The sequence below is a fragment of the Uranotaenia lowii genome, chromosome 3, assembly GCF_029784155.1.
Source record: "Uranotaenia lowii strain MFRU-FL chromosome 3, ASM2978415v1, whole genome shotgun sequence".
NCBI lineage: Eukaryota > Metazoa > Arthropoda > Insecta > Diptera > Culicidae > Uranotaenia > Uranotaenia lowii.
Genome location: NC_073693.1, coordinates 218,074,240 through 218,099,484, shown reverse-complemented (window position 1 = coordinate 218,099,484; position 25,245 = coordinate 218,074,240). Strand labels below are relative to the sequence as shown.

General features: G+C 37.7%; 1 protein-coding gene across 5 annotated transcripts in view; it reads right to left on the bottom strand.

Annotated features, from left to right (window-relative positions):
• The window catches only part of LOC129751358 (uridine-cytidine kinase), a 57,801-nt gene that overhangs the window by 7,436 nt on the left and 25,120 nt on the right, over positions 1 to 25,245 (bottom strand). For 4 of the 5 annotated variants that reach the window (XM_055746813.1, XM_055746812.1, XM_055746810.1 and 1 more), the window contains exons 4-5: positions 13,384 to 13,481; positions 13,240 to 13,288 (exon numbers count right to left, since the gene is read on the bottom strand). In XM_055746813.1, the coding sequence (XP_055602788.1) occupies positions 13,240 to 13,288; positions 13,384 to 13,481 (147 nt within the window). Of the gene's footprint in view, positions 1 to 3,777; positions 4,657 to 13,239; positions 13,289 to 13,383; positions 13,482 to 25,245 lie in introns of those variants that run through there. The other variant, XM_055746811.1, reaches the window with a different exon arrangement.

The window sequence follows — 25,245 nt, the reverse complement described above, 5'->3', positions numbered from 1 at the left end:
TGGAAAAAAATCACCTCACAAAAAGGTAAATTTTACCGTTTTTTTTATTTTCCGTGTTAAGTTAGTGATTTTCAAGGATTTTAGAGTAAGGATGCCTGATTTTTTTTGGGCCGGACTAGTCCGGGTAATTTTATATAAAAACCTAGCAATATTCGGGCATTTGATTTCAAAATGATGACCAAGGTTTCGGGCAATATCCGGGCATATTTGGTCAAAACCCAGAAATCACTCAACAAAAATCAAGAAAAAAAATTGGAAAAAAAATTCTATCAAAATTTGTCGACAGATTTTAAATTGTATTTAAGGCTTCCAAAAAACCTTTCATGATTATGATATAAAACTTGCACAAAAAAATTTGTTTTGACAGATAAGTAAAAAAAAATTACAACACAATGTTTTTCTGTATGATTTGCCAAATAAAATGAATAAATCCGGGAAGAATCTTTCAATGAAAACTGGGCAACCGGGCCGGGTCGGGTCGGACTGCTCCCAAATTTTGTATAAAATAATATCTGGACAAACTCGGATAAGACCGGGCAATCTGACAACCTTATTTAAGAGAATAATTTGAAATCCCTGGAAAGGTTGGAAGGTTCGTCAACGGCGGCTTAAAAAAAAACCTAATACGCGTGCGAGAGAAGCAATATGGCTAAAGTTTCAACCATGTTTGAAAACAGCTGTTTTTTCTTGGTTTTTTTTAATATATCTCGTTTTAGTCTGAATATTTCGCTTAAGTGTGTTTTACAAATATGGAACACATTTGAGTGATTCAAGTTGCAAGTCTGAGAAAATATCTTTAAAAAACTCAAACTCTGGAATGAAAATATTTTTTTTTTAATTTGAACCCTTCTAACTTTTTTGCATTAGCTTCTACGATGTTGTCGTCTTCAATAAATTTTCTACATTTTTTACAATATGAAAACTTGCCAAAGACAAAATTGCTCGAAAATAATAAAAAAAATATTTTTCTACTTCTCTGCTAGGTGATCAAATCATTTTTATCAGAAGCTCATTTTAAAGTGTAGATAAAATTTCCCGAAGACACTTTGAGTCTAAAATGTTTCGTTTTGGCGTAAACAATTTTGATCACCATTCAGCCCATGTTGCTGAAGTGCGCGCTACCTGCATATCTGGGTGCAGTTGATCGACCATTGTTTGATTTCGATGCAAAAAATACTTTCATAACTCTAAAAGGAGTTGTTGGCCCCCTTTTGTGTCTTCAGATGAAAGTTGCATCATAAATTGGGCTTTACAATGGTATCTTTTTCAGATTATTTGATGATGCAGACGGTACTTTTGGACACCATTTAATGTTTATTTACATTTTTTTAAATTTATTCTACAACTGGCTTAACCTCTAATACAGAGGTGAGCAACCCGCGGCCCGCGGGCCGCATGTTGCCCGCGAGACCCTTTTGTGCGGGCCGCGTAGCTTTTTTCAAATCTGTATGCCTTCCTTTTTTAAAACAATGAATTGTTAGGAAAATTTAAATGCCTTGATCAAAATATGCTCTTATCTGCATTTGCCCACAATCATTGAAATTGTTTTCTTTTTCTGGCTTTTAAGCATCTATTATGTTCTGTTCAAGGCATAAATGCAATAATTTTTATTGGCATGACGTAATTTTGGGTTTCTTTTTAAATCAGGATACATTTTTCCTAATTATTTAACTCCTACCACCTTGGAAGGCAAAATCCATTAAAGTGAGGAAGAGCAGCTAAAGCTACACATGATGAAAGGAATTTCGAAGTCCGTTAGTGAAGTGATTGTTTTCGTCTCAAGCAAAAATAAAGTTGAATGATAAAAAATATGCTCAGCAGATTATTTTCTATCTAATTCGGTAAAAAGGCTTGTTTTGTTAGCATTTAAATACTGGCAAAAAAATTCAAACCAAAACCTTGGGAAATATTATTTATTTCTGAATAATGTCGAAAAAACGAAAGTTTAATAATAAAGCCTGGGTGAACGATTTTAGATTGTATATTAACATGATTCAGCCCGCATTAAAGTTACCGACAAAAATTATTATTTCTTGATAAAAACAATAGATATCTGAAATTCTGTGATTTAACCCAAAAGTTATTTGACGATTATCTGTGATGCTTTTTTTCAGAAATTTGATAGAAAATTTATAACAAACATCGATAAATTGAGTTGTTTAACTCATAATATAGCTTTTGAAATCCTATCCCAATGATATCTAAATAAGATTAAAAATTATGAAAATCTGGATAAAAATTCTAGAATTTTGAAGATAGTGGCTTAGAAATACGTGAAATTGAAAATTTTTCTGTGATTTCTTTACAACCTTGCTCAACATCTCAATGCAATGATCCAATACAGAACTTCGTTTTAAAAAACGAATCGTTTGTTGGAAAAAAAACTAGGCTTGGAGGACAAGTTTTAATTATGGAAAAACAAAACACAGAAAGTCAATTAGCGATTCAACGCCCAACGTCAAGAAGACGGTGATTGGCTATTGAAAAATTGAGAGATCGTTAAGGTTTTATTAATGATACTTTACCATCCTTGTGGCATTCGTGTTGAGAGATAGTAAAAATGACAAAGATTTAGTGATGTACCTTTTCAATATCGGCTATTGAAAAAGTCGTGTTGATTTTCTGTTTTTAAACTCGTAAATTCGGTTAATCTTTCTTTTTTCAGATTTTTTTTCGTCAAAAATTTGTAGTTATAAAAACTGACGTGAAGATCTGCTAATTATAAAAAAAAAGTTATTTTAAGTGTGGCCCGCCGACAAGATTTCAAATTTAAATTGGCCCGTTGGTTCAAAAGGTTGCTCACCCCTGCTCTAATACATAGCCGGCCAAGTGTTAATTACATTCTTTCATGTCATAAATAATTTTTAAAATATTGTAATTGGAAAGCTGATAAAATTTCCATGCGTTTTGATGTGCTATTTCATGATACCCGTTAAAAATTACGGAGTTGTGTAGCTTTGAAATATGGTTTTATTTTATTAACAAAAAAAAAATCTACCCGAATCTAACTCGAAAAATAAAATGGTTAGAAATCTAAAAAAATACATAATATACTTAAAAATGAACCAAATTTTAAATTTTGGGAAAGATCGGAAGACCTCCGGCGCAAACCCGTCAGATAATAAAAAAAAATACCGTATCAAAAAAGTACTTTCCGAAACTGTTTTCAGTGTCGAGCAATTCATTTCGCACTGAATTGCATAAATACGCTCCAGAATCAAGTTCTACTTTTTGATACTGTGTTCAGTATCGAATTGTACAGTCCACAACCTACTCGACAAGCTCCGTTGGATAAATGTACTTCTCGTGTTGAAAAAATCCACTTGTCCACACAACTTGTTACATAAATACCTAAATAAAATAAACAAATTATTTTGAAAAATACTGTTTTAGACTTTAAAATTGTCTGAATTTGAAACCCATCGTAAACAGAACAAAAGCTGTTTTAGATATTTACATGTCTATCAATTGATTTTTTTGCAAAGAAAAAAGTTGTTCTTGTCTATTTGGCTTAGTTTGAATGCATATGAACCTAATCAAATTAAATTAAAAGGAGAAGATAATCAAATCCGTTGGAATTGAGGAAAAAAAAAAGTGAAAACAAAAATTTAAAGGGCGATATGATATCTTTTCTGGAATATTAAATCAAGCGAGAAAATCCAAAGTTTTTAAAACAAAGTTAATCATAACATGGTTATCACGTTTTCCCAAACTGTATCAAATATTCATCTACTAGGACTTACTTCGGGACAAAAATGAAAGAAAAATGAAACCATGCGTGGTTGAGGTGACTTGCCCTTTATTAAAGGTTTCATACATGAATGGTTCAAGAAAAAGGAAACAGTAAGCTCGACATCACTTTTTTTTCTTACCTAGTAGTTACGTAGTACAAATACAATTTTCTTGTTGGCTTGTTGGCAAATTATTTCTAGTGTTTCTCTAGCAAGTATAAAAGGTATTGACACTTTGTTCTGGTTGGAATGGATCTTAATTAACTTTTTTTTTCTTCAACTAGGGCGAGGGGTTTCCGGCAATCATTTGGACAATGTAGTTTGATCTTAAATGTTGAAGAGGTGTATAAGGAACACGATAATACAGTTGATGTAAACATTCGAGATTCAATGCAAAAGGCAGATTTAACTAAAGAAGCTTATCGAACTAGACATATCCAGAGCTAATCGCAAGTTTCCGTTTTATCATTGGCAGAAGTTTTCCATCTGTGGGCTAGATTTTTCTTCTGCACAAAAATGCTACATGGACTGCGATCAAAATTTACTACAAAAAAGTTGGCACATTTTTGCTGAGCCAACCACAATTGGTTCTCTCGTATTGAAACAGGGATATGTGCTTCTTCTAGGGGGCACCGTTTAGAGTCTTCCCACTTCTAAGACTCCGCCCTTTTGCAGAGCGATGGGCGTTCGGGGGGCGTTCAGCGACGAGCTACGTTAGCAATGGGGTTGTGCGCCTGTTTGCTTTGGTGGGTCCCATTGGTGATGACGATGCCATTGGTGGTCGCTGTTGCTTTGGCGTTGTTCGAGCTGTTGTTGTTGTTGTTGTTGATCGAATTGTTGTGGCCGTTCTGGCTGGAAGCTGCTGCGTGTTCCGCATTCGAATGCACTATCTCACTGATGTGGTGCACTATAAGGTCAATCGCAACTGCAAAAATGATACGATAAAGCAAACAAATGGCGCAGGGTAACTACAGCAAGAATAGTGCTAGAGAGAAAGCATGACACAGGTGGGGGATAATTGAAACGATTTATAGGCCGGAAAAGACAGATATGTAGCAGATAAGATTGTGCGATAGAAGTAGAAGATAGGTTTTGCGGTTAAAGCTTGCGAAAAGAGGATACTGGTGCTTGCTCGGTATTCTTAGTGTGGTCCGAGGCAAATTCTTACATTCAATTCAAAACAATCCCTAAACCGAAATTTCACTGTAATCGCATTGAATGACGAATATTGATTGCTTCTAAGCTGTTTCAGAAATATCCAACCACCCCTAAAAAATTCTATCCATTCCAATCAGAACTAGTGATAAAGTTTCATAGAAGTAGAATGAAGGGCTGAGAAACATCAATCAAGAAATTAATGATTGTGCATTGCACGTGTAAGATTTTGAAGACATTTCCATGAATAGTGTTAACATAATCAAATGAGATAAAGATAAAAAAAATACATGTAAAACCGTTTAGATGCCACTTTTAAGAACTCAAGGTTTTATTTGATGATTCAGAGTAGAGCGTCCATTCCCGGGAATTCGATTGTTGGAATTCCCGACAATTTTCAGGAAATGGACACTCTAATTCAGAGTTGTTCACAATTGGACTGCTTGGCCTAAAACCAGCTTACAAATCGAATTCTAGAACATCTAGAACCTTTTTTTGAAGTGAAAGACGTGAAACGGAATAGCAATAGCATCCAGACTTCTGAAACAAAACACTGCCTTTTGCTTGAGTTTTTGGTTGAAAATTACTCAATTAGGAATTTGTTGTCGGCGAAAACTACTCAAACGTGAAAAGTAAAATATCCCTTTTTTATTAGATTTTTTTAATTTGCCACAAAAATTTATTTGAAAAAAATATTAAAAGTTTCTGCAAAGACTGCCCGAGCAGACTTTGATGTCTAAATCGATAGCAAACAGTAGAAAAAATAAGCTATCGATGCCAAAATGATGGCATAATTTAGTGCTCTGTTTTTCCCGATGGCAAAATTATTTTTCTTCAAAGTATCAATATGCTAAAATACGATAACAAATTAATATCGAAATAAAACTTCAATAGCTAAATGATAGCACGATAAGGTGTTAATTTTACCACAACAGCTGAGTAAGGCGTCATTAAGGTTTCATTTACTTCCACAAATTCAAAAAATTAGATCAAAATGATAGCACGATGAGATATCCAATTTTATCAGGTTAATTGAGGTGTTTGAATTTAAATCAAACTGAAAACAAATAACAAATTCAGTCATTTGAAGCGTAGTGAGCGCGTTATTTAGTGTTCTTTCGTCAATATATTTCTTTCAATTTTGCATTGCAATTTAAAAAACCCGAACACCCCCCATTTTGAAAGTGTGTGTGTGTGTGTGTGTGTGTGTGTGTGTGTGTGTGTGTGTGTGTGTGTGTGTGTGTGTGTGTGTGTGTGTGTGTGTGTGTGTGTGTGTGTGTGTGTGTGTGTGTGTGTGTGTGTGTGTGTGTGTGTGTGTGTGTGTGTGTGTGTGTGTGTGTGTGTGTGTGTGTGTGTGTGTGTGTGTGTGTGTGTGTGTGTGTGTGTGTGTGTGTGTGTGTGTGTGTGTGTGTGTGTGTGTGTGTGTGTAGAATGTTGCTCCTATTTTGATTTTGGAATTCACTCTTCAGTTGTCAAAATGCCGTCCAAGGAAGAAGAGCAGCGTATCAAAATTTTGCTCGCGCATCGCGAAAATCCGAGCTACTCGCTCGGCAAAGCTGGCAAAATCGCTAAAAGTGGCCAAATCAACCGTTACAAATGTAATTAAAGTTTTTGGGGAACGTTTGTCGACAGCCAGGAAGTCTGGATCGGGGGGAAATCGAAAACCGGAAGCCGCTGAGACGACAAAGAGAGTTGCCGGTAGTTTCAAGCGAAACCCTAACCTCTCTCTCCGAGGACTTGGTAGGCTGTGGAAGAACAAAGTGGACCCGTTTTTTTCTGACAGTGAGAATTAAAATTCCAAAAATTGAAAATTAGTGAAGATTTCAAAGAAATGATCGAATATCGATGATTTTATGGTACTGGCCAACCCGAAGACATGTTCACCCATTAGATTCGAATCCTCTGAAGAAGCGCACCCGATAGTCTCCCCAACATCACCTGATCCATCTGAGCCAAGAATTGTCGACACCTGGAGGAAATGGTCAAGTGTCGAACATCGGGCTTTGGTGAGCCCGTTCTAAATTTTTATTCAACATGAGATTTCTTCTTATATTTGTTTCGTTTTTCTAAAAATGGTTTCCTCGTGAACATAATTTTGGTTTCCTTTTTTAACCAATTTTCAAAATCGATTAAAATGTCTAAAATTTAGTTTTTTTTTTAATTAAAAATGCAGTGATCGATTGTTCATAAACTTGGCAGAAAATAAACTAATGGATTTTTTATATGTAGTTTGATGCTTTGGAGGCTGATTAAGTGAATTTTTAAGGCTAAACATAAATTTAAAAAAGTTAAACTGATTTCAAAGGATTGTTAACGTTTTAAACATTTTATATTATAACTGCAGTTTTGAAATTTGAATAATAGATGTATCCATTTTATCACTATTTTCTTAGGTAATCGAATTTTAGTTGAGCTGCTAGTTATGTTACGTATGTTTTGATAAATGATTTGTTATTGATGGTTGAAAAGTTTTTTTTCATGTTTAAAAGCTGTTGTATTCCAATCACGTTTTCTTCACTTGGCAGGATTTTATTAAATATTTTAAATTGATTCTATAAAGAAGTCATGATTTCTGTTTTCATGCATTACATCGTAGGCGATTTGAAAAAAAGAAAAGTAATGAGCAAATCATGATATTATCCAGGGATTACGAACACTGTTACATTACAAAAATTTCATTTTACAAAATATTGCAAATAATAGCAATGAGTTCTAATATTTTAAGGATTCGTTTAAACAAATCTTTAGTCAAAAGAAAAGCAGCGGTTAATATGTTTTTATTTATAAAATTATATATTAAACGAGTTCGTGCGTTCTACACAAATAGTAGGAGTACAGGAATATATGAGGTTTATTCTACAAGATCACAACACAGTCAAAAGTGTCTCCGGATCATATCCTTTTACCCAATCTCCCAAACAAAATTATTTGCTAGGATGCAGAGGTGACCTCGGTCCTAATGCACATTTTTTTCTTTCATCCCTTTCTCTTTTTTCATACCTATCTATTGACTATTGGGACGTGGCCGGCGCCGTTATTGATGTTAAAAGAGAGAGCATCAGTTTTGGACATTGTGAATGTGTTGTCAATCCCAGACACCATTTTATTGACCTCTGATCAAAATTGATGGCCTCGGTCAATCACGGAGTAGCAACCATTATTGGAGATGTGGAATTCATTCTACTGAGCCACGCCTGCGATTATGGAGTTCGAAATGCCTTGATATTGTTTCAATCAAAAGAAATGTTAAATGTCAATATAACAAGCTTAAAACAGTTAAAAAAATTAAGCATTTTCGGGTTCCATAGTTTTAAGGTGGATGTGAGTAGTCAATCAAGCTAAGCTAAGCTAACCTAAGCACTAACCTCTCTCACCGAAATGCCGCTAATAAGCTGGGTGTATCGTCTACAACCGTACATCGAGCCAAAAAACGAGCCGGACTATTGACTTACAAGAAGGTAGTGACTCCAATTAGCGATAATAAACAAAATACGACGGCCAAAGCGCGATCCCGGAGGCTGTACACGACGATGCTGACGAAGTTTGACTGCGTGGAAATGGACGACGAAACCTACGTCAAAGCCTACTACAAGCAGCTTCTGGGACAGGAGTTTTATACGGCAAAAGGAAGAGGAAAGGTAGCAGATATTTTCAAGCACATGAAACTGTCAAAGTTCGCGAAGAAATATCTGGTTTGGCAAGCCATCTGTACCTGTGGCTTGAAAAGCAGCATTTTCATAGCTTCCAGGACTGTCAACCAAGAAATTTACGTGAAAGAGTGTTTGAATAAACGTCTGCTGCCTTTCCTGAAGAAACACGGTTGTTCCGTACTGTTTTGGCCGGATTTGGTATCTTGCCATTACGGTAAAAAGGCCATGGAGTGGTACGCCACCAACAACGTGCAGGTGGTTCCCAAGGACAAGAACCCTCTCAACACGCCAGAGCTCCGCCCAATTGAGAAATACTGGGCTATTGTCAAGCGGAACCTAAAGAAGACCAAAAAAACTGCTAAGGACGTGCAGCAGTTCAAGGCAAGCTGGCTTTCTGCGGCGATGAAGGTGGACAAGGTGGTTGTACAAAATCTGATGGCAGGGGTTAAGCGTAAGGCCCGGCAATTCGGATTTGGAAAAGCCGAAGCCTAACTGAATATTTTTCCTGAATTTAATACTAATTAAACTTGAAAAAGAAATTTAATTTGATTTTTTAAATAAACGATTTCACCGATTTACACGCGTTTTCCCTTGACCAAATTTTGACCGTATCACCCTTTATTCAGGGTGGCCAGCGAGTTTCAATTTTCCAATTCCCGTTTTTTTTCCTGATTTCCTCGGTTAAGATTTTATAATTTTCCAGATTTTAGAATAAACAAATGCATATTTTTATCAGGTTTTTCCAAAACCTTTTTTGAAATGCCGAAAAAAAGGAAAATAATTCTAGTTATTCTAACCTCAACTTAATACTTCGAACGATGAACTTCAAATTGAATAACTGATCCATAAATCAAAATTTTATTTCAACTTTGCTCATCCGTGTCAGATGCATTGTTTCCTATTTCACTTAGTTCCCTGAGAATCAGAAGCATATTTTCTTCCATATTTCTAAGCGAATTTCAGTTTTCTTTCACAATTGTAACTGCTTCTAAGGAATATTACGTCCAATAGTTTTTCTACTTCTTCCGGCCATTCATAAAAGAATAGCAAATCATCTGCGTATCTAAGAAGACAAGGTATCGATATTTGGGCCTTTTGTATGAGTGTGATGTCTGGGAGAAAGATTTCGATGGTTGTCAGGACATGGTGTAGCATAAGGACGAATAGTTGCGGAGTGGCCGTACCCCAGAATAGCCGTTTTTTCGTGCAGGCAAGCAGTGATAATGCGATTCACTGGTGCTTTTTGAGCTCCCATCTGCACTAGTACAATTGCCGCTTTCGTGATATCGATTTGGTCGAATGCATGTTCGAGATCTAATGCTACTAAAACTGTTGAACATCCCTTCCTCCACCTATCGTCCAAGATTCCTCAAAGAATAAAAATTTGATCTGCTGCGCTTCTTTTATTTTGGAAACCCATTTGGTATTCCGAAATAGGTTCAACTTGTTATTTAAGGCAAGCAAGAAGTATCTTCGCGTAGATTTTGTAGAGTGTTGAGCATAGGGTTATACATCTGTAGTCTTCAGTGTTTTTGGGGAATTTTTTTGAATAGGTATTTGGATCGTTTCCATCCAGCTATCTGGAATCTTGTTTTCCTGGAAAGCAAAGGCGATTATTTCCAGAAGTTTTTCAAAGGAGTTTTCTGTTCCGTATTTTAAAAAAAACTCGCTGGGATGTTGTCGATTCCCGGAGCAGCATTATTTTTGATGGACCATATGATTGCATGATTTTTTTCTTTAGTTGGTTCATCGCCCATGTGCTTACCGTCATCCTCTTGGATCAATTCAATATCTGTATTATTAGCGTAGTCGGCAAGTTTTTCGTTCCACTTTTGAATGTTTATGTATTTTCGAACTTTCGATTGATTGTGGCGTCTGTATTTTTCGAGAAAGCGATATGTTTCAGTCATTCTTTAGGGAGAGTTTTTATCATCCAACTCCTTTATTTATGAACGCTTTAACTTTGTCAGCAAAATGTTGTTCATAAGCTTTTCTTTTATCCCTTTTTGCTTTCTTGGCATAAGCTTTAAGAATAGGATTGATTTTATCCCTCAAAAGCTCCATGGTTGCTTTTTTGTACCTTTTGCTCGCTTCGGTTCGCCTGGGGGTAGGAGGCGGTCTGTTGGCTAGTAATGTTGCGGTCACTTTTCCACTTTTTTTCCTTCTTCGTTTATGTCCCCTCTTCCTATGTCGTCAATAATGTTCATATGATGGTCAAGTTTATTTTGGAATTGCTCTCTTATGTCTTGATCCGTTCTTAGTTTTTCAACGTCATAGCGCAACCTCTTATTGCTTGTGCTATTGTTAACCTTTGATTGGGTTACCATTACATTGATGTTCGTTAACTTTCTTATTAGCTTATTAGCACATCTAAAATCTTTAATGCAGTTATGAAAATACACTCTTATCAAAGACAGACTCATAAAATCCATTTTCGACATTAGCACGTGGTCAATTTGAGAATTTGTTCTACCATTTGACCATGTTATATTCACCGAATCAGATCTGCTGAAGGTAAGATAGTTTTTTTTAATCTTAGAGTGTTAAGGAAATTTTGGATTCCTATGCCATTCTGATTGGACTGCTCATGAAACAGTTTTTTCCCGAATATGTGTTGGTCTCCTGCTGTCATATTCCTTTTACCTATCCTCGCATTCAGATCGCCTAAAATGCCTTTTTTTTCGTAATGTCTCATTTAGTTTCATAATGTAACTGGTTAATACGGAAAATTCTAGGTAAGTTTTGTTTCTATCAGCTCTTATGTAGGTCGAAATAACCACCATTCTATTGTTCAATACGTTGGATATATAAAGACAGGAGTGGGGTGCAAAACTTCTTCAAAACTGAACAAACGCTGTTCCTCCTCCAATTCTGTTCTGATAGTTGTTCTCGTTCACAATGAACCGAAAATAGTTCTTAGTAACCATTGTGCACTCTGCTAACCTTGTTTCTTGCAATGCTACAATGTTGAATTCCGTTGAATAGAAAAAGTCATCTAAAGCGTTTCTTGTTCTTTCTTCTTAACAACCTCGTACATTTCAACTTGCCATATTAAAATGGTTTTTTGGCTTGTTTTTGTAATTGAACTAAACGTTCTATAGAGACTGTAAGTCGGTTTTCTTCGGTATTCGAGACGGAATTTACCAAGAATTGCACAACAGCGTCTTAGTGATTCCGATATGATCTTGATGAACGACTTGCTACTCTATAGGCTATTCTTATAATACCATTGTGTAGGTATTGCTCTTTCATTGAATTGTATCCTTGGTCCATTTTCGTAAAACACGTCAATTCTGCGGTTCAATATTTTAGCTGCGGTCGAAATAGTCTCTTCACCTCTCCACTCATTGCTAGATTTGAGTCTTTCGAGAAAGTTGTCTATCTTTTATTGTAGGTTAGAACCTTTGATGTGATTCAAATCGCGAACCTTATCCATCAATGATGCCTCAAACTCTGCTAAATTATTTCGAATGAAATCTACTACCATGGTCTGCATTTCCATAATTGTGTCAATGTTGACTTCTTCCACTGTTTTCATGTTGCGTTAGGATCGTTGCAAATAGGCATCTCCCTTGATTTTTCAGGTAAATATTACTCCATCGTCATACTTTATTTGCTCCATTTTGAGACTTATATAACTAAGCGCTCTTCCAAGTTTGGTTCCACGAAAAACGCTATTTCTTTTCTAATAAATGTGATTAAGAAAATTCCTCACATTCAATTTTACCATTTTCCTTCTTGTTAACCTGAAATGTATAATCGATCGTTAAGCGAATTTAATAAAAGTAAATCAGGTCATACAATCTTTACTGATTGGACCTCTGACTGACTGGTTGAACGTTAGTTAAAAGCCCTGGGACCAGCAACTAAGAATCCGGCTTCACCTCATGTTTTAGGGATCGGATGGTGCTCCTGAGTATCATAGAACTGTGATAGTTTCACTACTAAATAATGATACTCAGGCGACAAGGCCAACCTATTATATTCAAATAATATAACTGAGCCTTCAACCATGCCAAGGTACATAAATTTCATCTAAAGTTGTAAAAAGCAATAATGTGACCAGAATTGAAGAAGATTGGAATTTTTGCTGTCGGGCGAAGAATTTGGCACGGGGCCTAGCTATTATTACAAATGCTCTTCGCTCTTTCCATCACCTTCAAATTGTCTTCTTATCTTCGATCCGTCTATCATAATGCATAATAATTTCAAAAATTAAAATATACTATTTGAAAAAAATTGGGCTGATTGGAAAAAAATCGATTTGAACAAATGCTACCGACAAGTTCCTTTAAGAATTGATGGAATTTGCTAACTAAAGATTTGTGGATTTTGATAGACTATAACGCTTTGCATTCTTAAATATGGATGATCGAAAAATACAACAAAAAGTTCAGATATTGTCTTGGTCAATATGTATGTGATCTAACAATAAAAACCATCCATTATTAAATGGCGACGCATTGAATCCCGCGAGTAAAGCGATTGACCACCCAAAAGTGTTGTAAACCACCGAAAAAAAACCACCAATTGTGAAAAAAGTAACGACACATTCATCCACCAAAATGGAGACAAACAACGGGAAGTATAAAAAAAATTAGCACATCTTAGCGGAAAGAACACATACTTTCTCACATGAAAAATATAGTAAATATGGTGGTAATCAGATTTCCATTCCATTACGGATAAAAACCAACACCTACCTGTATTGTCAGCGCCACGGGGAATGATCACATCGGCAAACTTTTTGGTCTAAAAGAGGGTAAACACAACGATGAAGAACTCAAAATCAAGGCTTGACTCAAGACTTGAGAAACAGGGGCCGAAAATATCGAACCGATACTTACCGGTGAGCAAAACTCTTCGAAGGCCGGCTTTACGAAGTTCATGTAGGTGTTCAGGACATTCTCCAGATCACGACCTCGCTCGTTGATATCCCTGGGAACTGAAAGAAGAAAACAGATTTATATCATGAATGTACCTACAGTTTAAAAAAGCTCGAACTATTTCTGAGTGGTTAATTATCTAAAAATTTGATTATCAAATCAGTCTGGGTGAAACTGTAGGGGCTACCCATTTTAGGCCATATTTTTTATTTTGTTCTATTACTTCTATATACGAGGTGTTCAATAAGTTCAAATTAAAATTACAATAATTCAAAATCAACTGGTCAGTCCATCGATCACGAGTCGTGATTCACGACACGCTTCTCTATAATGGACATTTCGTTCCACATACGAATGATAATGATATTATATGATGTCAAAATAGGTTTCCTAAAATCAGATTTCGAGAACTGAGAACATTTTGTTTGAAGCCAAACTTTCCTAAAACCAGTATTCTTTGTGTGTGTTTTGGATTAACGGAAAAATGTTACGAGATTATTTTGTTATTTCGACAGGAGCTAGTTTTTAACAAAGTTTTTAAATCGATCATATTTTCCAGCTGAGGAAGCTCAAAGGAAAAGTTAAACGTGGGAAGAATGACAAACAATACCAGTTAGTTTAAAAACAAAAAACTTCTATTTTTCCCGGCGAATAGAAGGTTCCTTTAGGAGAGGGGGATTTTATTATTATTAGCAGATGTGGGGCGCAAGGAATTAATGTGACTTGCTTTTAAGAGAGTTCAAACAAGAGTGAAAATTTTATTGATTGGTTACGCCTAGTTACATTTCTAAGATTGCTAAGATTGCTGATAATTAGATCAGTGCTTACTATTCTAATACTCCTCCTTAAGCTGATCTATTCATTTTGATATTTTCAGGATACCCATCTTGATTCGATTCCGCTCCAATTTGATCCGCTGCAGGGGTTTTGTCAATCCGTCAGCAACTTGTTGATCAGTGCTCACGAACGACAACGCCACAGTTTTGCGATCCAGCACGTCTCGGATGAAATGGTGCCGGATATCGATGTGCTTCGTCCGAGGTGTGTATCCAGCATTTTTTGCGATGCAAATGGTGCTCTGGTTGTCGCATCTCAGCTCGATTGCTTCCGGTTGAACGAACTGAGACAGAAGTCCGGACCACCAACAGGCTTCTTGTACGGCAGCTGAAAGTGCCATATATTCGGCTTCGCAGGTCGAAAGTGCCACCGTAGTTTGACGCTTGCAGCACCAGGACACGGCTCCGCCTTGTAATAGGAAAATGTATCCGCTTGTGGATTTCCTATCGTCGAGATCTGCCGCCCAATCTGCGTCGGAGTAACCGATGAGTTTCGATTCGCCTTGCCTCGTATACCGCAGCTTGTATTCCGCAGTTCCCTTCAGGTACCTCAGCAGATGTTTAACGGCCTCCCAGTGTTTGAGAGAGGGATTGGTGTTGAATCTGCTCAGCTTGTTGACGGCAAACAGGATGTCCGGTCGGGTACACTGTGCGAGGTACATCAGGCTTCCAACGGCTTCCTGATAAGGGATTTTCTTCAGCTGCTCCGCTTCTTCGGGTTTCGGTGTTGGTTCCTTGGTCAGCTTCTCTCCGCTGTTCATCGGGGTCGTTGCAGGCTTCGCATCGTTCATATTGAAACGTTTGAGTACAGTTCCAATATATGCTTCCTGGTCCAGCATCACGGAGTCTTTGGTTCGTGTAACTCTGATACCAAGACAACTTTTTGCTGGCCCGAGATCCTTCATGTGGAAAACGCTGCTTAGTTTCTTTTTGAGCTCATTTTTAGTTTTATTGTCGTTGCTAAAAATGATGAGGTCATCCACATAGATAGCAACAAAGAGAATTTTGCCATCTTTTATCCGGTGATAGAGACATCGATCGTACCCTGAAGCCTTCAGATCCATCTTCTTCAAAGCTGCGTCTAGCTTGATGTTCCAAATCCGGCTGGATTGTTTCAGGCCATAGAGCGCTTTGTTCAAGCGACACACCTTCGTTCGGCTTGAGTCTTGGAAGCAGGGGGGCTGCTCCATATAAATCTCCTCCTCCATCTCGCCTTGCAGGAAAGCGGTGATGGCGTCCATTTGGTCAACGTCGAGGTTGTGTTTGGCAGCCAGGGCAAAGAGGTACCGGAGCGAACTATGACGGACAACAGGAGAATATGTTTCGTCATAATCCACCCCCTTTCGCTGCGAGTAGCCCTTTATAACCAACCTCGCCTTGTAACGGTCGATGTTCCCGCCTGCATCGTGTTTCGTCTTGAAGATCCACTTGCATTTGATCGCCTTCCGACCTTCCGGGAGATCCGTCAACGTCCAGGTGTTGTTGCTCATCAGGGCCTCGTATTCCTCGACCATCGCCTTCTTCCAGCGATCGGAATCATCGCGGGATAAAGCCTCTTGATGCGTCACCGGGTCGTCTGTAGGTATCGCCACCTCGATGGATGTTGCCACACCACTGAACGAATCGGGGCATTCGTTGGAAGGTCCTTCACCATCAGCTATCTGTGGAGGATTGTGAAACGGCAAACCTTTGCTCGGTAGGACAAATTCACTATACTTGCCTGGAAGTCTGTGCTCCCGACCGCTGCGCCTCAACGTCTGTGACCAAGACGGATTTGAAGATTGTCGCGGTGGGAGCACGGTCACGTCAGTTACAGTTTCATTGGAGGAATCACTTTCAACTAATGAATCCTCGGAACCAGCAGCTGTGTCGTAGTCCGTGTTGAAATCGTCCTCTTCGTCATCATCGGCTTGAGGAGTAGGACCAACTTCTTGAATAGGGGACAACGGAATACTCTCTTCTGGATCCAGATGAATAACCGTTGTTTTTCGTACTTCCTGAGATGGCGGCTTGCGATCACTTTTCGCTTCGTTGATGAATTGGACCTCTCGACTGACCACTATCGACCTGGATTTGGAGTTGTACAGACGATAGCCCTTCGTGTTTTCGTCGAACCCAACTAACACACATTCGACCGACTTGGGATCAAACTTCTTTCTAGTTTGCTTGGGAATGTGCATCATCGCCGTTGTACCAAAGATGCGAAGTAGTGAAAGATCCGGCTTCTTTCCCGACCAGGCTTCTTCTGGAGTGACATCGTGACCTTTCGTTGGAGACCGGTTCATCAAATAGGCTGCGGTTGACACGGCCTCACCCCAAAACGGTTTGCTCAATCCTGCTTCAAACAGCATGCTCGCTCAACCAGGGACCGGTTTGCTCGTTCGGCCATGCCATTCTGCTCTGGAGTGTACGCAGTCGTTCGTTGATGCCGTATGCCATGTGTCCTCAGATAATCCTGGAAGCCTGCGTTGGTAAATTCAAGTCCATTATCAGATCTAATTACCTTCAGCTTCTTTCCAGATTGTCGTTCAGCCATGACGTGGAATTGCTTGAAAATTCCAGTGACTTCGGTTTCCGATTTGGACTTCAGGAAATATGTCCACATCCTTCGGCTCTTGTCGTCGACGAACACGATGTAATAACGAGCGCCACCTAGGGACTTGACCTCCATTGGACCGCAGATGTCTGTGTGTACCAGTTCCAGAATCTCGGTCGCTCGGCTTCCCTGTTTGCTGAATGGGTTCCGACACTGCTTACCCAGCGGACAAATCTTGCAGTCCTCGAAGATTTCGTCAGTAATTTTGACGCCATTTGCCAAAGAGGTCACCAACTTGCGTACGCCTTGAATATTGAGATGACCTAGTCTCCGATGCCAAATATCAAGACTAGCAGCGGCTGCGCAGGATAACGTGCTTCCGGTTTCCTGCTTCCGTTGTTCCAGCTTGAATAAATCATCGTTGTGACTTCCGGTTGCAATAACATCGCCGCACTGGTTGATGACTTGACATCCAGTGTTCTTGAAAACCACAGTGTGACCTTTCTTTACAATCTGATTGACTGATAGCAGATTTGCAGAAAGTTCAGGTAGAAATTGGACGTCGCTCACGGGAATTGGACCTGCCTTGGACGTCGGTTGCAAAATCGCTTCACCAGTTGCAACAATCTTCATACAACCACCGTTCGCTGCTACCACAGTTCCATCCGACGGTTTCAAATTTTGGAGCCAATTCCGTTGTTTGGTCATGTGTACACTGGCTCCCGAGTCGAAGAACCAATCGTCGTCGTTTGCCGAGGAAAACGCGGAAAGGACAGAACAAAATGCGTTTTCCTTTCGCGCTGATCGGCATTCCTTAGCGATATGTCCGTATTTCGAACATTTCCGGCACCTGGGACCCTTCGGATTCTCGTTCTTCTTCTTAACAGGAACACTATTTACTGCTTTCTTGCTAGCGGTCAACGCTGTGTTCGCTGTTGGGGTTTGAGTTTCCTGGAGAAGTTTCGTTTTGATCACGTCGCCAGTCACGGGGATACCAGAATTTTCCAATGCCATTATCATCGGACGATAGTCTTCGGGCAGGCCGGCCAGAAGAAATGTTCCGATCCATTCTTGCGACAGGACGAAACCGATTCCGTTGAGCTGGTGGGCGGTGGAAATGATCTGGTTGACGTATTCGGCCATTGATCCACACGAAGAAAGTTCGGTCTTGATGAGCTTGTGGATAAGGGTCACTCGGCGATACAATCCAGAATCCTCGAAGGCTTTTTCCAGCTGAACCCAAACTTCCCGGGCCGTTGGTGCATTTTGGACGTGCACGTAGTTGATTGGGTCGAGAAGCAAAATAATCTTGGCTCTTGCTCGGCGATCCTTCGCGAAATCGACAGCCTCTAACGTTCCGTCCTCCTTCTGGTTCGGTTTTACGGCACACCACAGGTCTTCGAGCTCCAGGAACGTTTGGACGGCAAACTTCCAGGTTGCCCAATTTTCGCGACCAATCAGGCGTTCGATGCCAGGAAAACTCGCCGAATTCTGGACTGCGCTGTTTCCAGCTGCGCTTGAGGAATTGCTTGAAGAACTTGAAGCCATTTCGATTTAGTTTTACTTCTTGAAAAACTTGCTGAAAAACTCTTCAGAATAGGCCCATAACCTATTAGCAGATGTGGGGCGCAAGGAATTAATGTGACTTGCTTTTAAGAGAGTTCAAACAAGAGTGAAAATTTTATTGATTGGTTACGCCTAGTTACATTTCTAAGATTGCTAAGATTGCTGATAATTAGATCAGTGCTTACTATTCTAATAATTATTTAGAGTGATTTTGAAAAAAAAAAAAACAAACATAATTAAATCTGTTTAGTGATCTTATAACGACAACCACTAAAAGCAAATGAATAAAAAAATTTAACTGAATTGATAAATTTTCGAGATCATTTTTGTAAATATTTTTTTTTATTCTGAGATCATATTCTGATCCTAAACTGTTTGGCTCACATTTAAAAAATAAACATAGTTTAGTGGAATTTTAAATGTTTTAATACTTCATAAAAATGAATCAACATAAAAAACTTAATGAAACATAAATCCCAAAAGCCGTGGACTTCGAAAACTAAAAATGGTTGTCAATAGTTCACGAGAGAGGTATTTTAAAAAAGGTGATGAAAATTTCTTTTGTTGACCAATGAACGAACTAAGTTTTAAAATATACCATTCTTACATTCAGAAATTTATTTAGAAATATTTCTAAAATTCTGTACAAAGATTCCACACATGAAAATTTATCCCGGAGATGTGCTGATATTCCCGGGTAATCGGTTTTTTTTCAGTGGGTCAATGAAATTCCAAAGTTTCAAGGAATCTCCGATTTTCCCTGTTCGCAAGCAACTCTGATGGATGTACAGTAATTTTTCGATTTTCTTACTGTCCGATTTTTCCACACTGAACCCTAATTCACTCTTAAAATACACATGATTTATCACTTAAAAACAAGGATCCAGTGATTTTCTTCCATTCAAGTGCGACATATACATTTCACTTGGCAGTCACTTAAGTTTCAAGTGAATTCATCCACATTCCAATTTTCCAATCAATAAATTTATGGCGAAAGCGTAATGTTAGTATTTGAAATCGAAGTGGTGTTCTATAAATGTTCTTTTATTTAAAAACGCGAGAGATAATTAACTTGAAACTTACTTAGAAATTCAGAAAAATTTCACTCGAACGTCATAGTGTAATTCACTTGACCGGTCACTTAGGTGAATTCACTTGACCCATCACTTAAAATTCAAATGAAATTACGTATGGCTAGAACTTACTACAGATGTCACTTACTTTTTAAGTGAAAATTATTTTGCGTGCAATACTAGCCAAATCCACGCTCGGTTTTATCACGGTTTGATTCGATTTTAAAACAGGAAATAAAGCATAAAACTTAGTACTGCCGACATCACCACAATAGTCTCAGGCATTGGTAGTGTATAGAATGTATGATTATGATGAAGTATTAAGTGTTATTCGTTATTCCCTAGACTGCAATATTGATATTGCGATCAGGCGACAAAAAAAAATAAAAATAGGTCATCACCTATAAACTTCGCCATCCAGCCTTTTCCACACTTCCAGACATTTTTTCAAAATCTTCCAGACATTTCTGAAAAACAGCTGACATCACTGAGCGAACGTACAGTTCTGCAAATTCAAAATTCAAATCGATTTCGTTTGGCAGCCGAACACATCACTCGGACAATGCATCGGGGCGTGGCTAAAAGTGGTAGATACAACAAGGGAGGGAACGGGAAACGAGCGAGAGAAGAGAGTGCGGGGCAATGTTCACTCAGTCACTCGGGCAACGAACGCTCGTGTGCATTCGTGTACGGCAAGCTTCGTTCTGTTGTTTCGTTTTTCTGATTTTATTCCTGCGAGGCATGGAAAACATCAATGCAAAACTGTTCTCTTCGTTTTGTGCACATTGACGTAATGATTGGAACGAAGAGTAAATCAATCTGCATATAACAAGTCAAACACGGAAGAAATCAGGCGAATGATTCTTTCCGAAGCGAGTTTACGTACCTCTGATAATCAATTGCCTATTTCGTTGTATCTGATCTTTCCCTCACTTAGTACCTAAACTTCCTGAAAATTAGTATAATTTCATTTCTCGATAGGTAAATATAGGTTTTCCGTGACTGTTAACATCAAAATGAATAAATTGGATTATTGGCCCCTTCGTTTTCTCATTTTGTCTATTCTTCAAAATGTGAGCGCCTTTTTGAAATCCAGTTCGCTTAGTACGCTCGTCAAGAGCAGACGTGTTTTTTCCTTTGGTGCCGAGAAGTTCTATTTGGAGAGTTTTGACATTCGGGCTGATTGAATCAGCAGTTAAAAGTTTTGGTTCGAATTAAAAAATAGAGGTTAAAAGAGAAAAATGGCGACGATTGGCCGTGAAAACACGATGCGAATGCATTTCCGGAGGGAGGCTAGAAAGCCTAAGGATGGGGAAGTATTTAAGTTTTTCCGTGAAAATGGCATAAAAAGTGAAATGCTACTTAGTATGTACCAGGATGCCAAAGAGTATTCGGTGTTTGTAAAGTTTATGGACAAAAATGTGCTTCAAAGTGTGCTTAAAAAGTTGCCTCGTAACTTACACACTCATCTGGCGCAACCCCTTATAGTGTAGTTTTGACCCGTTATCGGAAAAGACTGGGTTAACTCCTTTTTCATGTAAAGTCCTTGTACCCCTTATAGTGTACACAGCATGTACGTCAAAGCAGAGGTGAAAATTAGTAATGTAAGCATGTAAAATCTACACATTTTTTTGGAAGCCCGCTCTGCGATGTCAGCCCTTTGATGTTAGCCCTTAAAATGTCAGAAGTATGGAAAGAAAATAATAAAAACAAATCAGTTAGTTTTGAATTTCTGTATTCGGCAAGGAATCATTTTCATGCTCCTGTTATAGAAAAGGAAAATATTCAATCAACTCAATCTATTGAACTGATCTTTCAGCATTAACCGATTATTGAATAGTCGAACGAGATCGGTTACGGCAGAAAGAGTTCTATATTCTGAATGACAAGTTAAAAAACTACCCTTTATTTAGTAAGCCAGCTTTTCTAAATAATGTGTAAAATTGATTCGAGGAAACGACACTTTTTTTGACAGATCTCGGCTGTTCGCAATAATGGGTCAATTTTACAAGTTTAAGGTGTTGCGCCAAATGAGTGTGTATCATTCGACTACGAAGATGGCACTAAAATACAGATTTCGCTGTCGGAAGCAGGGCAGTTATTCCGGTATGTCAGAATTTTCGGACTTCATCCCGAAATTGATGACAAGGAAATATCGAAAGAGTTAGGAAAATACGGAAACATACACCAGTTGGTCCGGGAAAAATATTCCATCGAAACCGGTTTCCCCATATGGTCTGGTGTGCGAGGAGTACATATGGAGATTCTCCGGGAAATCCCAGCGAGTCTCCACATCAGTCACCTGCAAGTAAGGTTATATTATGATGGGTTGCAGACCAAATGCTCCGGATGCGGGGCAACAGACCATCTGAAGGCAGCGTGCACAAAGCGATCTTCGGTAAACGACCGTTTGTCGAGAGGTGGTGCCGTTGGGTCGCTTTCCCTCCCTTCGGCATCCGAAGGTGAGATGAGAGCGAGCTTTCGTGATACATTACTGGGATAAGTGCTGCGTAGCGACGAAGGGACGCCCAAGGTAACTTGCACAGACGGAAATGGTTCGATGGACAATGGAGAAAAAGCTCCGAAAGATGACATTCGGAGCTCATCGGCTAGTGTTGCCGGTCCGGTTACTACTACAGTTGGTAAAGATGACAAAGCAACAAGCGATGGTACCGACGTTCCTGAGGTAGGTGATGTCATTGAAGGGGAAACGGATGAAACCAATAGGCAGAGTGGAGAGTTCAATCTAGTTGAAACGAGAAAGCGTGGTAGAAAAGCTGCCATCGAAAAGAAAAGCAATAATAGAGCGGATTCTGAAAACTCATCAACAGAGACTGAGCAGGAGAGGTCAATGACTGTGCCACCGGCACCTAGTTTTTTGGAGGGACACTTGCTGCGATCTAGATCGAAAAATAAACAACTCAAGCTGAATTCAGGCGAGGCTTAGAAGAGTTCAGATTTTTGCTGTTTTTTTTTTTAAAGATTATTGTTAGTACCTATGAATTTTGTTTTGTCAGTAGCTTCGATTAATTTAAACAGTTCTTGTTCAGATATCAACAAAAGTTTATTAAGAGACTTTGTGTATGATCATAATGTAGATATTGTTATGCTTCAGGAAGTCATGTATCTAAATTTTAATTTTATTTCGACTCATGTTCCTTTGGTTAATACTGTTCCCAATTCTTTGGGTACGGCAATTCTTATTAGAAAAGGTTTAGAATACAAAAATTTGCTGTTTTCATCCAACGGAAGAATATCATCAGTTCAAGTTTCGAATTTTCATTTCATTAATATTTATGCTCATTCCGGTAGTAACAAGGCTAAAGAACGCGATGTACTTTTCACTTCTGATTTGGCTGTGCATTTGAATGGGAATGATGCTTCCAATACGGTTTTGGGTGGAGATTTTAATTGTATTATTGAAGCAGGCGATAGTCGGAATACCGGAAGTAAATACTCTTCAGCTCTTAGGAATGTTATTAATTCTTTGAATTTCAAAGATATATTTTTAAGTAAAGGTGTAAATGAATTTACCTTTGCTCGGGTTGACTTGGCATCAAGAATTGATCGCTTCTACGCTTCAAACTCCTTTATTAAAAATGTTATTAAATGTAATACTCTAAGTGTTCCATTTTCTGATCACCGCGCTATTCTTTTCCAATTTAAAGTTAATAAAAGCGATATTTCATTGAGAGGTAGGGGCTACTGGAAGATTAATTCAGCTTTGAATGAAAATGAGGAAATCTTTGAAAAATTTTCAAATGAACTTTTATCTTTGAAAAATCGTCAAATATATAGATCCGATCACAATGCATGGTGGAATTTTGTACTCAAGAGAAAAATTCGTAGTTTTTACAAAAATGAAAGCTTCAAATTAAACACAGAAATAAATAATAAAAAAAGTGAACTTCCTTAAGAACTAAATGAGTATACTAAAAAAATGATCAATGGCGAAAACGTCATCGATGAGTTTAAACATACTAGGAACAAAATTTTGAAGATTGAAATTGACAAAATGAATTACTTTGCTACAAAATTAATGCCTCAATCCTTGGCAACAGAAGAAAGGATAAGTGTTTATCAAATTGCTTCGTTATTAAAAAGAAGAAATTTTCAGATCAAAATAATTGAAAATAATGAGCTTATAAAAGATCAAACGGTCGTGGGTAGAAAAATTTTTGATCATTATTCTCACTTATTTGCAGGCGAGAGTATAAATACAAATAATGATAGTGATGATTCTTTAGATTTAATAGAAAATGCTTTAGATGAAAGTGATAAAATTTCTCTTACTGCTCCGATCACTGCTGACGAGCTTAAAACAGTCCTCCAATCATGCACTAAAAAGAAATCACCAGGGCCTGACGGCATAACATATGAGTTTTACCTCAAAAATTACAATAATATAGTTGACGACATGCTTAAATTGTTTAATTTGTACTTTTCGAATAGTATTTTGCCACCTAAAGAATTTTCTGCAGGGATTATCACATTGATACCAAAATCGGGCAATTCTCGAAGTATTCAAGATTTGCGACCAATTAGTTTATTGAATACTGACTAAAAATTACTAATGAAGATTATTGCATTTTAGGACCAGGCCAAATAGCTTGCGCAGAGAATAAATCTTGTATAGATAGCTTGAAAAATATTCGCAGATTAATAACAAAGTCAATGGAAAATAAAAAACTCAAAGGATTTTTAGTCAGCTTAGATCTTGAAAAGGCGTTTGATAAAGTTAATCATGTATTCTTATGGAAAATTATGAGTAAATTTGGCTTTCCCGATTCTTTAATTACTTGTATAAAGAACATATATTCAACTGCTACTTCTAAAGTAATATTCAACGGTTTTTTTACATCGGAATTTAAAATCAACTCGTCAGTTCGACAAGGCTGCCCTTTGAGCATGATTCTATTTGTAATTTATATTGAACCTCTTGTTCGAAAACTGCAGCTTAATATCAAAGGGTTACTAGTATTTGATAGGTTTCAGACGATAATGGCCTATGCTGATGATCTCACGATTTTTGTAAGGGATGAAAAAGAGTTTGATTTGATGAAAAGTTTAATAGATTCTTACAGCAGGTCCTCAAAAATAAAGTTGAACCTTGGAAAATCATCTTTTATTCGGATAAATAATTGTAAAGGAGGTCCTTTTCCTATACAAGAAGTACAGTCTCAAAGAATATTAGGAGTGATAATTACTTGCAAATAAACTAGTACTATAAATTTAACTTATAAAAACTAATTGATAATTTAGAATTACAATTACTGCACAGCAAGTTTCGTGATATGAATTTAATCGATAAAGTAATTTATTTGAATGTCTTTGTTTTATCTAAATTTTGGTATGTAGCACAAGTATTCCCTCCTACTAATCAACACATAGCTAAGATAAAAAAGGCAGTAGGACAGTTTTTCTGGAAAAATTTTATTTTTAAAAAAAGAAAGGAATCAGTTATATTTAAGACCTGAAGAAGGTGGATTAAATCTCATAGATCCTGAGAGTAAAGCTAAAGCTTTGTTTATCCGCAATATTCTTTATGAAACCAGTGGAAATGAAAATATGGATGAGGTCTACCTCCTTAACCTAAGATCATTTAAAATTTTACCGAGGAATGGGAGAGCTTGGATAGAAGAAGCGATTATTTTAAAAACCAACTTTTCATTGACAAATGTCAGAGCTTTATATTGGTATTTCATTGATACAAAAAAGATCATTCCAAAAATTGAAGAAAATTTACCACTTATAAATTGGGAAACAATTTGGGAAAATTTAAACAGCAGCTGAAGATAGATCGCGATTATTT